Here is a 12944-nt window from a genome sequence, read left to right as displayed (position 1 = left end):
AATTGAGTAAGAAAATTAGTTTAACTTGACTGTATCTGAGGAAAAACAGATTATTTAAAGGAGAATAAGAAAGTAGACAAAGACCTCTTTAAATCTTGAGAAGGTCATGTTTCATATATATCTTAATTTAAAAATTTATATCTTTCATTTTCCTTGGAAGAGGCAAATATAAACACTAATTTTCTGCCAACCAATCATAATTAGAAATTTTTTTGATGTTAAGTAACTTGCCCAAGGTCACATAATTGGTAACTACTGAGGAGAGGTTTGAACTTAGGCAGTCTGACGCTAGAATTTCTGTACTTTTTAATACTACACCGTAAGTCTTGCTTTACTGCAGTTATTCAATTTCACAATATTTCTCAGCCAATAAAAACACAATAGTCTATACAGAATAACTGCCTACCCCCAGCCTTCCACTAAGATCCTTAACAAGGAGTTGCAATTAAAATCACTAGCAATTAAGTATTCTTTTAAATACAACTGTATTTTTATATAATTACATATTCACAATTCAAAAAAATCTAGACTTATCTTTTAAAAGTGGGAGGAAGGTAGGTGTTTTACAAAAAGATCAACTATTGAAAGAAAAAATTCACATGAAAATCAGTTTAAAAGTGAAAATCAAAACAATTTTAATTTCAGAATGATACTACCTTTATTTCTCACTGAGCTAAAGAATGCTGGTACAAGGTATTAGAGAAGAAAAAATTTGGGGGAGTAATTTTTAAAGAATAATATCTGAAATAATGATATCAACTTTAATACTACGAAGAATTCCTATTCATACAAATGGTACTTTTCCACCAATATTAGGAAATGATAATGTGATAGTATATTATAAAGGACCTATAAGGATAAACTAAGAATATTCTTCCCAATTCATCATGAAATATTTTATAGAAAAAAGTACTCTTTTAAAAAAGCCTTTAAAAAACTACTTATAAATTCAGACTTTTAAATGAAAGCATTGTAGCATCTTAAATTTCAATAGACTCTTGATAGTAAGGTAGGTTTATTAAAACAAGAATCCTAATTGGTTTTTCCTATTCAGTATCTTTCTATTGATAGTTTTTTGAATCACCATCTTTTATATATTTCTAAGATCCATAGAATCGAGGAAAGAGAAAGTCTAGCTTGGGCTATGATTTGAGAATTTTGGTTTTTTTTTTGACACCAGAAGTATTTATTTCTGTTTCACAATACTTCAGGATTTTAATTTCATTTTTATTTCCCAGAAGACTCAAATATCTTTTTTTAAAGCTCAAATGTACTATGAGCAAAGTTCATCCTTGAAAAATCAATTTCAAAACAAATTTTTCTCTTTATGTCATTTTTCTTTTTAAGCTTATACTCTGTGTGTGTAAATGGGATTCATACAAAATAGTATAGCTACCTCTATGCTAATAAAGAAAGGACCTTTAGAGTTCTAAGAATATAGTCTATATCTATTTTGAGCTCCTAATTGGTTAGAACAAAATAAGAAATCCTTTGTAGATACTTGGTCAAAATATGTATAAGTTTATTTATTAAGCAGAAGTGAAACAGAACATACTGTCCGACAGGTTTAATTATAGAGTTAATCACAATAAAGTAGCTTTAAATTCTTCCAGCTCTGAGGAATTTTATTTTAAAAGGTTGAATTAAACATCAGATTAAACATGAACCATCAGAATTATCTTTGCTTTGTTGGCTGCTAAGGCTGTTAAACAAGGCAACAGACTCAGTGTATGCCTGATAATCCTGGTATAATTGTTAATAGTTGTCTTTTAAAAATGTGCTGATTTGGACAGTAAATTAGATGGGAACTCTATCTCAATAAATATACAAAACAAAACAAACCTGTTTAAACAATTTTAAAGCTCACATTTTCTTTTTAATAATACATGGGTAATATTTTCACATATTTTACTTTTTAAAATAGAATTGACTATTTTTTATCCAATCCATTACTACTGGACATTCATATTGTTTCTAATTCTTTCTTCATACTATAATAAATATCCATGGAGATAAGTATTTGTGTATAGCTATAGGTTATTTCCTAAAATTGGAATTTCTAGGTCAAAAGGTATGCACATTACTATGAAATTTGAAACATAATGACACATTTGCCTCTAGAAAATTTGTATCAGTTTATACTCCCAGTAGCAGTATATAAGAAGACTTATTTCTATGTGAGATTTTCTAATTCTTCTTAATCTTAGCAAACTCTATATGTGAAAGAAAAATGTTATGTTCTTGTTTTAATATTTTTATGACTACTGAGTTTGAATCTTCAAAAATACCTTGGCTATTTGTATATCTTCTGTTGTGAACTGCTTATTTATATCTTTTGGTCAATTTGTTAATAGGGTATTTCTCTTTTTCTTATAGATTTATATGAACTCTAGGGATATTCCCTTTATCATTTATAAAACAGTTAATTTTAAATAAATAATACTGTTACAATATTAACTCCTGGTACCAACATAAGGTTCTTGTTGCATCTTCCTTTGTATCTTGTATCTTACTTGCATCTTTGTCTTTCCACCTTATTTCTGCTTAACATCTGGTTAATAGGATGTTTCAGTGTTTTACATAAAAACCCATTCCCAGGTATTCTCCTCCACTCCTTCCTCCTCCCTAAAAAAATCATTTAAATATAGCTTTCCCCCTTCTGATAATAAAAAGAATATTTACTATGAAACACATTATAAATTGTACTAATCCTTGAAGATATTAATTTAATTTTTAGTTTAGAATTGGAGAAACACTTATTTTGGGCTATACTTCCTTTACTCTTTTATTGGGCAGGTCTAACCAATACATGATATGAATACTGTTAATAAAATATATTCTGCAGGGGAATGTGATTAATAAGGAGTCTCTGACCAAGAATCTTATGAAAGATAAAAACAAATAAAAATCTATATAAAACTATGAAGTTTTAGAAAATTATAATAATTGAAAAATTGCAGGGAACTACAGGGAACCCTACAACTGCAGGGAACCTACATCATTTCCAGAAAAGTGGGGATGGAATGCAAAGGAGTATCAAAGGAGCCAAAGAAATTCTTACTGTCAAGTAACATAACCTAGGCAGAGATAGGCAGGTGTCTCCCTAGGTAGACAAATGAAAATTCCCTAGTTCAACCATAGTATTTTCTTCTATAATCTGTTAAATAAATAAGTTATGAAATCTGTCAGTTTGCAGATGACCTTTAACTTTTATGATGTACAAAATGGCAAGTAGTGATAATATCTCAAGATCATAGAGTACAAAATTTGCATTGTGGACAAATATAAAACAATGTTTAAACAAAAATTTAAACTATGCACATTAATCAACTAACATGTAAAGTGACTGAATGTCTAGGAATAAAACAGGACTCACTGTAGACAGGTCCCTAAAGATACTGGACTATTTAGCTGCTACAGTCAAAAAGACAAACAAAATGCCAAATATCACTATGAAATATATTGCAGGAAAAACTGAGAAAGAATCAACCCAACTTTCTGTAATCTTTTATAGTGCTTTTTGCAGTTCTGGTCACTGTACCTCAAGAAAACAGAACAAGGCTAAAAAGTCAAACAAATATGATGACCCAAGGAGGATTTTCTTTGGGAATGGAGAGAGTGGGGGAAGTTCTACATGAGGAAAAATTGGGGAAGGAAACTGTAAAGAGAAGCCAACATAAATAAGCACATACTCATAAAACTCAAAAGATGAGAATAACAAAGACGCAAATACACATGATTACATATGAGGTTCTTAAAAAAATAGAAATGAGGAAAAGTAAGAGCAATCAGCTGGAAATTGATGGAGCCAGAAAATGGCTAAGATATGGCTAAGTGTGATAACTGCTTTGGGACAATGAGAAACCAGCAAATGATGACTAAGAAACTGAAGAGATTAAAAATTCAAAGAACAACAAGTGTGCTGAAATACAGGAGAAGTGGCACAAAATAATATAGAATGGGGAAGGGCACTGATTTAAATTACCTTTAAACAAATTTAGTTAAATGAAGGGAAAGGCTTTGTAGCAGAAGGTGGAAGATGAAAAGAACCCTTGTTTCTTTGATTTTAAGATGTGTTTGTTTAGCAGTTTAACATTTCTGAAATTAGAGAATATACACACACATATATGTATATCTTGTGTTATCTTCTCCTTTCACCAAAATTTATGAACTGATGGTGCTTTTTACAAGTGATGGTGCCTTAGAACAGAGGAATTACAGCATTTAAATGCTAAAGAATTTAAAGTGATCTGTTAAATTAGATAGAAATTAACAGTTCTATGTAATTTCCTTTGAATTTGATGATGTAGTTAGTGTAGGGTCTTCAACATAAACTGCTAACTATCCCTATCCAAATGTTGCTTTTCTAGACCTATGGCTGTGCTCATAGACATTAAGAAGCTAGTAAAGCAAATAATACAGAACTATCTACAGAGTCTGATGAGAAATATGCTCATACTTAGTAGTTTCAAAGTGGGTAGAATAATCCAGAAAGCAAGTGCTTATATTTTAGAGAGGTGGTGGTAGAGAATCAGATGATGTACAAATCATAAAGTTATGAACCTGAATATCTTACGTGGCTTACTTCATAGTCATATCCTGATTGTGAATCTTTTGAAGGGAAAATGAGTACAGTAAGTGAAGCCCACAGGAACATGAGAAATATTACCCTCATTTTTTAGAGTACAGATTTGACTCATAAATGAGTTGCTCAGGGTTATAAACAAGTCAGCAGGACCTCTGATTATTTTGCGTGTTCATTCTCCAGCATTATTATGAATAAATATTTATAGAATTGCATTACTTACCAAGCATAGTAGGGTAAATATCCACAAGAGAAACCACATTTGATACTTGTTGGTTGGCCTTAATTCCTGGTCCCATTATCAAAAGTGGAACATGGACACTAGCTTCATACATACTCATTTTATAAAACTGTCGATGTTCCATGGCCAGCTCGCCATGGTCTGAGAAGTATATGACAATAGTTTTTTGAAGAAGATCTAACTGGCGAAGAGCCAAAATAATTTCACCTACAACAGAAATCAAGATAAATCTATTAATTAGCTTTTAGTTCATGTCTTATTGTATCACATTAAGTTTATATTAATAACAATTCTACTCTTTAAAAGTTTGTCAGTATGCTTTTTAACACCTGAATATTATGTACTGATCTTAAGTAAGTCATATCAAGTTTCATATATTTAATACTTGATTCTCAATTAACAAACTAGAGAGGGAGGAGAAAATATAATATCTGTAGGAACTTTTCCTCAAAACTTCTTTATCTGGAAATCATGCTGGCTTGCTTTCTAAGTTTCTACTAGAGAATAGGGGGAAAAGTCTTGCCTTTAGTGTCTCAAGTGAGAAAGACGAGTTGGATGTCAGCACTGCACATGTCACAGAGGATAAAAAGATTGATGTCACCACTGACCCACAATGTCTGTGCAACAGGAGGTGATAGAGTAGTCAGAACTCTTCTTCTTTGCTACTTTTTCTCCCAACCCCCTGAGCAATTGCAGATCGTGCTCATGAGATTGGCTGAGGGTTATGGAAATCCCTCCTTTGAAGAAGGGCTGAGGGCAGTACAGATAGTATACGAGTATGATTTAGCATTATTCTTGGGTAGGGAATACCTGGACAGTTAAATTCCTATCATCAGTCCCTCTTAGTGGTCTGAAACTTCCTCATTGTAATTAAGAGAATCACAATAATGCATAGTACAGAAAGAGGAGTCATCCCTACTTTGGCAGTTGCTGAATCTGGGGTTCAAGGGTCTGTATTATTTAAAAATCCCACTGATTCTGAGTTCAGTCAGAATTGAGACCCACTGCTCTATGGAGTTATTCACAGTGTTGAGACCCTCCAGGTATTTCATCTGGACAACCAGAATTATTTCCTTATCAGTCTTGTCTCCACTCCTCTTTCCCCTCCATGGTATCCCTTGTACTACCTTGGGACAATTTTTCTAAAATACCTGATCACTTGATTATGTCACATCCCTGCTTAAAGCTTTTCACAGCTTCCCACTGTCTAATTCTTTAGCATGACAAGCAAGGCCCCTGTCCACTCTCCAACCCCAGCACCCTCAGCTACCTGGCAGACCTTTACCTTTCATCACACTAAACTACTCAGAATCCCCTGAACACACCATATTAGTTTACACTTCCTTGCCCCTGCACATTCTCTGCCCTCCACGGTGAATGCTCTTTCTCCCCACTGTCGACTTGACAAAATTCCCATTCTTCCTTTATGGCCCAGGATCTCTCTCTGATGAAGCATCACTCCCTGTTCCTCCAGGGAGAGTGAATCACTTCCTTCTCCAAGACCCCTACAACTTGTATTTTACTGTAATTACAACAATATATTGTGATTCCTGGCATTTATGCTCATTCAGTAAATGTTTACTGAGTGCTTACTATGTGCTAGGCACTGTGGATACAATGCTAGGCACCTAGGATGCAATGTTGAATAAGACTGAATGTCCCTGCCCTCATCAAGCTTGTGTTCTTCAAAAGACAGATACTAACAGTAAACAAGTAAACAGACAAAATAATTAATATTATGATGTTAAATAACATGATAAGATGTAGAGTAAGCAGAATGATGGGGCTGGTATATACTAACTTAGAGTGGTTGAGGAAGACATCCCTGGGAATAATATCCAAGCTGAGAGCCAAAGACTGAGAACAAACCAGCCATGTAAAAACCAAAGAGAAGGCCATGCCAGGCAGAGGGAGCAGAAAATATAAAGGCCCTAAGACGGGGAAAGACCTAAGAGTGTCTTTAATTAATGTGTGATTTCTTAATAGTATTCCATGTACTATCCCCAGTGCCCAACATAGTGCCTGATAGCTAAGAAGTACTACGTGCTTGGTAACAAACACAATGAACAGTAAGTAATAAATATTATTTGGTGACAAGACCAGTGTAGATTTAAAAATGAAGATACCATATATTCCATAAACTTTGTAATTTGAAGAAATCTGCTGCATTTTTTTCCCTCTGAACAGACTTCAAGAGTAGTAGTTCCACATTCCCTGCAGCAACATTATATTTCACTTTAGTAGATATGGATGAATGGATGGCTGTAAGCTTTCAAATGCTATTTCTAGGGTGCACATGGGTGAACGTTCCCTAACACTAGAAAATATCAGTGAACTATAACTCAACACATATATGGACTCATTATTAAAGAAACTTACTTAAAATCTTATTATTTTCATTAAGATTATTTGGAAAATCCTATGACTTCTACATTTTACGCTTGCTATATTATAAATGTTAATAATTTATCCATATGGCTTTTTTTCCTGCTATACAGAAAATATAGAAAATAGAAAAGTATACCTTTCTATTTTTACCCAATGAATGCTTTTAAACAAATAACCATTCACTTGTCACCCCCAAGGTTTACTCTTTATAGAAGAGATGCTACCCACACTTCACTAACACAATTATACTCCATTCCAACTTCAGCAAAATAAATGACATGACTTTATGAAAATAACTTTTGTTATAAAAATGGATATATTATAAAATGAGGGTTTTAACATGAAAAGGAAACTTTTCATGCTATAATGAAAAGTGAACAGGAATAAACACTCTCTTGACAATCATCTTGTTAAGGCAGGTTTGGTTTTGAGTTGGCCTTGAGATGAATAAAGAAAGGAAATTCAAAATGATTTTGGACAGGAATATACATGAGTAAATTGATTTCAGCTTTAGTTAAGCCTTGCTCTAAAGGACCTGGGGAGAATAGATTTGTTTTGTAATTATTACAAGTCTGGAAGAAATCACAAGATTTTCTATAAGTAACCTTTCTCATCTCTCAGAACCTAAGCTGTCTTAGAATTACCTGTTACACGTGTTACCTGTGTTTGGCTGAATACCAATTCCTGTTTAAGGTTGGTAAAAAGTTTTGTTTCAAGCAGATGATAGCGTCCTAGCATCCTTATTTATCTATGAACAAATCTGAGCATTAATGAATCTGAGAATTTGTCAATAACTAAGATAGAAAAGCTTTTTATTCTATTAATAATACAAGTTATCCAATTTTTATATATGTCAAGATTCTTATAGTTCTAAGTCTTATGTATCAAAACAACTGTTGTGAGAAATATCTGAGGATGTTCATGGAAGTCATCAACCAGCATGATCATAGTTTGTTGCAAAAATATTATACTTTTTCTTCATGTAATTGCTTAATAATTATACCACCTACCAAGCATGGCATCTGTCTCAGCACACATAGCATAATAAAATGCTCTAATATTCTTAATTTCTTTTTCTGTAAACTTTCCAGTGCAGTTTTTTGTATAAGAAGAGTAATAATCTACAGGGTGCATTTCTGACAGAGGTAACCATTTTGGGATCTTGATAGCATCGCGAGATACCTAAAATGGGGAGAAGAAACTTAGTTATGCTAGCAAAGTAGTAACATTCCTCTCCTCCAACAAATATGTATGGTGAATTAGACAATGTTTAATTACTTTTAATACTAGAAAACAATAGCTATAAATTATGTAAGAAAAACCCAATACATAAATCAGAAATAAATTATTAATATTCCCACTAACAACAAAAGGTATATATCATTATGTGTGTGTATATTAATGTGTATGTATGTATACATATATAGTGATACAATTGTAAAAAAATTTAAAAATTATACATCTGAGTGAAAAATATGAGCTATAGCAGACAGTATTCTAGCCCACAAGTATCTAAGCACTTTAATGTATATTAATAGTTGTGTGACCAATTCAAAACTTCAGAATCAACATCCTAAGATTATTGAATCCTTTTTCCCAATAATTCACTAGTAAAAATGCCAATATCTAATAAGATAGCCAAATGCTTGTTAAAAACAAATACATCTTTTTAATACACATAAATGCTTACGGTTTTGATAAAAACAATTAAGACTAGACCTTTAATTCATATATATCTTTTAGTTATATAACTTTCATAAAGTTCAAACATCTACTTACTATTTAGTTAAAAGTTAATTCATTTCCTTTGGCTAGTACTAACTCTAGACAAATTTCTGAAGATGGAGCCACTTAGAACTTTTTAAAGATGATACGGAGTATCTAAAACTCTGACATTATTTCCTTTAAAACAGGATGCAGTAAATAGTGTTTCTGATTAGAATTTTTGAAGTAACTTGATTTTAAGACTACATATTTCAAAATAGAGGGAGTCCTTGCATCATGTGGTTCTGATATACATAAATTTCATTATCACAGTTTAAATAACACCGGTTCCTGTAATTTTAGCACTCTGGGAGGCCGAGGTGGGAGGATTACCTAAGCTCAGGAGTTTGAGACCAGCTTGAGTAAAAGCAAGACCCAGTCTCTACTAAAAATGGAAAAGTTCACTGGGCGCGGTGGCGCATGCTTGTAGTCCCAGCTACTTGAGAGGCTGAGGCAGGAGACTCACTTGAGCCAAGGAATTTGAGGTTGCAGTGAGCTATGATGATGCCACTGCACTCTGTCTCAAAAAACAAACAACCCCCCAAAACAAAACCAGTTCCTCAACAACAGTGTTCGAATTTCAGTTTCCAGGGTATATTAACTATAAATAATTGCATGAAGTAAAAACTTACATACTGATATTCTGCTAGCTCTTTAGTCTACAAATCACTACGTTTGTAACAGATGCACACTGCATTCATTGACTAATGCTGTTGTTTTTTTCAAAGTATGTCAGTGATAGGTTATTCAGCACATGCACAGACAGACAGCAAAGCATAGACTTGTGCTGCTTCCTTGTCTTCCAGTGAAAAATCCATGTGACACTTTATAAAAATGGATAATCAAAAGAGGAACTGGTCAACAAAGATAAACGTGCAGTAAAAAAATGAAAAGTGATAAGGCTAGAAGTGACATTCGAATCAAACATAAAAAGAAATTATAGAAAGAGCTGACCTGGGAATGCAGACACTGTTGCCATTCCAGAGACTCTAGGTATGTAGCCAGAGGAACTTAGTGAAGGCACCCTTATTGATATAAATGAGGAAGGTTGTTGTGGAGAAAAGGACAAAGATGTCCCAGAAGAAGTGACATTGGTAAAAATTTTCACATTAAAGGAACTCTTGGAGATACAGCATGACATTGAAAGTGCCAAAGGTAAAATGTTGGAAGGTGATACAAATTTAAAAAGGAATATGACAATTTGCCAGGTCATAAAGATGTTTGCTCTGTATCCTAAGTTAGATAATTAGAAGGCAAGCACTGTTCAAACTACTACTAAGTTCACAAACTGGTAAGTTTTGACAGCATAAGTTTAACCTATACTGATATGTTTTTAACGAACTGATATTTTTTTTTTTTTTTTACAAAAAAATCCTCACTTTAATTCTCAAGGTTTCTAGTGTTTTCATTACAGTGCACTAAGCAAATACTAATTTTATTATTTTTTCTATTTTCATTTGTAACCAAAAGAAGAGAATTTTAAAGCTTTTGACAAATATATATAAAGGTTCCAGAAAAATGGTCATTTTTTTCCCTTGATTACTAAGATCATTTTGTACAGTTTCAGCTTGCAAGGTTATTTTTATAATCCTGAACTGTGTAAAGTAAGGACTGCCTACACTCTGAGAAAATGCCTTTCGGTTTCTCTTTTAATAGACATATGTGCAAATGTATTCAATCTAGAGGTAGGTTTCTGAGTTTTAATACTTAACTTTATTTCTTTGCCCCATTAGCTTTTAATCAATCAGTTATTGGTCAAGTTTGAATATATAATTTTTAAATTTTTCTTTAGAAGTGATAATAAAAGAAACAATGAGCTAATACAAATAAGCTACAGATATAATGTTAACTTTTGAGCACACACACTGTAGTTACTTACTCTTTCAAGCCAATAAAGAGATGTATGAAAGGTTGAAGACCCAAAATTTTCTCCTGAAGATGGTGAAGGGTAAGGGTGTGGTAAATTTAATCCCAAATAAAGAACAAATGGTTCAGTATAATTAATTGCTTCCTTTTTTAACCAATTTATTGCTTTGTCTGTATTCTTCCAGTCTTTTTCCATCACTCTTACTTTAGTCTTATTACGGATAAGATTAACCATAGGCCTGCCTTCTTGTCTGAGTAAGAAAGCAACATCTCTTGTCCATGCTTCCACACGATTACTGATGGAGCAAAAAGAAAGAAAAAGGTATATTGTAATGTATTTAAAAAGTTTTAAAAACTAAGCATATACATAAAAAACAACATGGAAAACAAACTTTAGACTCAGTCATGTAAAAGTTCAGAGTAATTAATATTAGATCTCGATATGAAAATTTTTGAACATTAACACAAATCAAGTGTTCACTTACATGTTCTTTAAAACGATGACAGATTACTTAGAGGAGTTACTTTTTCCTATGGCAAAATATTTAGTCAAAAAATGTTTCAGATTCCTAATATTTTTCCTCAGTCATTGAATTTTCTAGCACTTTCTTTTTTTCTCACAAGATGGTATTCTAACCAAAGCTATTATAATTTTCTTCTATCTCTAAGTCTTTATATTTTTAAAATCCTACCTACCATGTATACTGCATGCGTTTCTGGAGTTTCAAGTTTTAAATTGTATCAAGCTCTATCTTTTCTCATTAAAAGAACAATTTTTTTTTTTTTTTTTTTTGAGACAGAGTCTCACTCTGTTGCCCGGGCTAGAGTGAGTGCCGTGGCGTCAGCCTAGCTCACAGCAACCTCAAACTCCTGGGCTCAAGCGATCCTCCTGCCTCAGCCTCCCAAGTAGCTGGGACTACAGGCATGAGCCACCATGCCCGGCTAATTTTTTCTATATATATTTTTAGCTGTCCAAATCATTTCTTTTTATTTTTAGTAGAGACGGGGTCTCGCTCTTGCTCAGGCTGGTCTCAAACTCCTAAGCTCAAACAATCCGCTGGCCTCGGCCTCCCAGAGTGCTAGGATTACAGGCGTGAGCCACCGCGCCTGGCCCAAAAGAACAATTTTAACTATAATCCGAGCTATCTAACTGTGATGCAAATTTCTTATTATTGATATAAACTAGAGATATTTTCTTTATTAGCTGATTTATAAGTTAAATGATTCAATTAACTCAATTTCTTTAAGTCTTTAGTCTATTTTATTTTACTGCTTGATTTTTTTCAATCAATGTTTAAGCATATATAGCTGACATAATTGTTTAGGAAGCAGTCGTGGGCATTTCTAGGAAGCTTATTTTTACAAATTTCAGTTGAGGTAAGTATGTCTGAAGTGCCATATCAATTAAGAAAAGTTTTAAAAATCCAGATACCAACTCACAAATAAAGAATATTTTGTATTAAAACGTAATACTCCACTTGAGAAATTTCAATCCATACAAAATGACTAACAAGCCACAGATGAGCTAAAACAGAAGAATTTTATCATCTGTCTTCTGAAGGCAGGTAAAGAAATTTAAACAGCCGTAATGAAAGTATCATTTTTCATTGTAGATATTCCATATATTTTGATAAAAATAATGAAAACTAGAATTTCTGCAGAATTAAATCTAACAGATTCTAATTAGATCTAACAGATGGGAAACCCTAAAATAGCAAGTTTTATAAAATTCATCATGCTATCAAAACAATGAGATTAGTTTCTCAGTCTTTTGCTTAAATCATTACTGAAATCTCACTATATATGACTATTAGAGTTTTCACAGGGGTGTAATTTTAGGATTTTATAACACCAGCAGTACTTGTGGTAGAACTCAAGGCTTCTGAGATTAGAAGGAATAGGACACTGAGATTCATACAGTATGTTTAGGAACCAAAGTGCTTTCTTTTCAACCAAATAGTATTACATGGGGAAATATGGCTGAGAAATTATTACAAGAAGAAAGCTTGTAAAACAACCTAATTAGCTGACTATTGTCTTGATTGTGCTGACTTACCCAGTGGACTCTATGATACAGTCAAGAGTGAGTCAGGAAAGATT

The 12944-nt window shown here is 32.8% G+C and overlaps 1 protein-coding gene across 1 annotated transcript in view; it reads right to left on the bottom strand.

The window, feature by feature from the left end:
* Nucleotides 1–12944, bottom strand: part of ARSK (arylsulfatase family member K) — a 30728-nt gene that overhangs the window by 5222 nt on the left and 12562 nt on the right. Inside the window, exons 4-6 of the mRNA XM_045566089.1 lie at nucleotides 10858–11140; nucleotides 8225–8396; nucleotides 4809–5033 (exon numbers count right to left, since the gene is read on the bottom strand). Of these exons, the coding sequence (XP_045422045.1) occupies nucleotides 4809–5033; nucleotides 8225–8396; nucleotides 10858–11140 (680 nt within the window). The remainder of the gene's footprint in view (nucleotides 1–4808; nucleotides 5034–8224; nucleotides 8397–10857; nucleotides 11141–12944) is intronic.

The sequence above is a fragment of the Lemur catta genome, chromosome 12, assembly GCF_020740605.2.
Source record: "Lemur catta isolate mLemCat1 chromosome 12, mLemCat1.pri, whole genome shotgun sequence".
NCBI classification, from domain to species: Eukaryota; Metazoa; Chordata; class Mammalia; order Primates; family Lemuridae; genus Lemur; species Lemur catta.
Note: the sequence above shows the minus strand (reverse complement) of the source record. Positions and strands in the feature narration are given on the sequence as shown.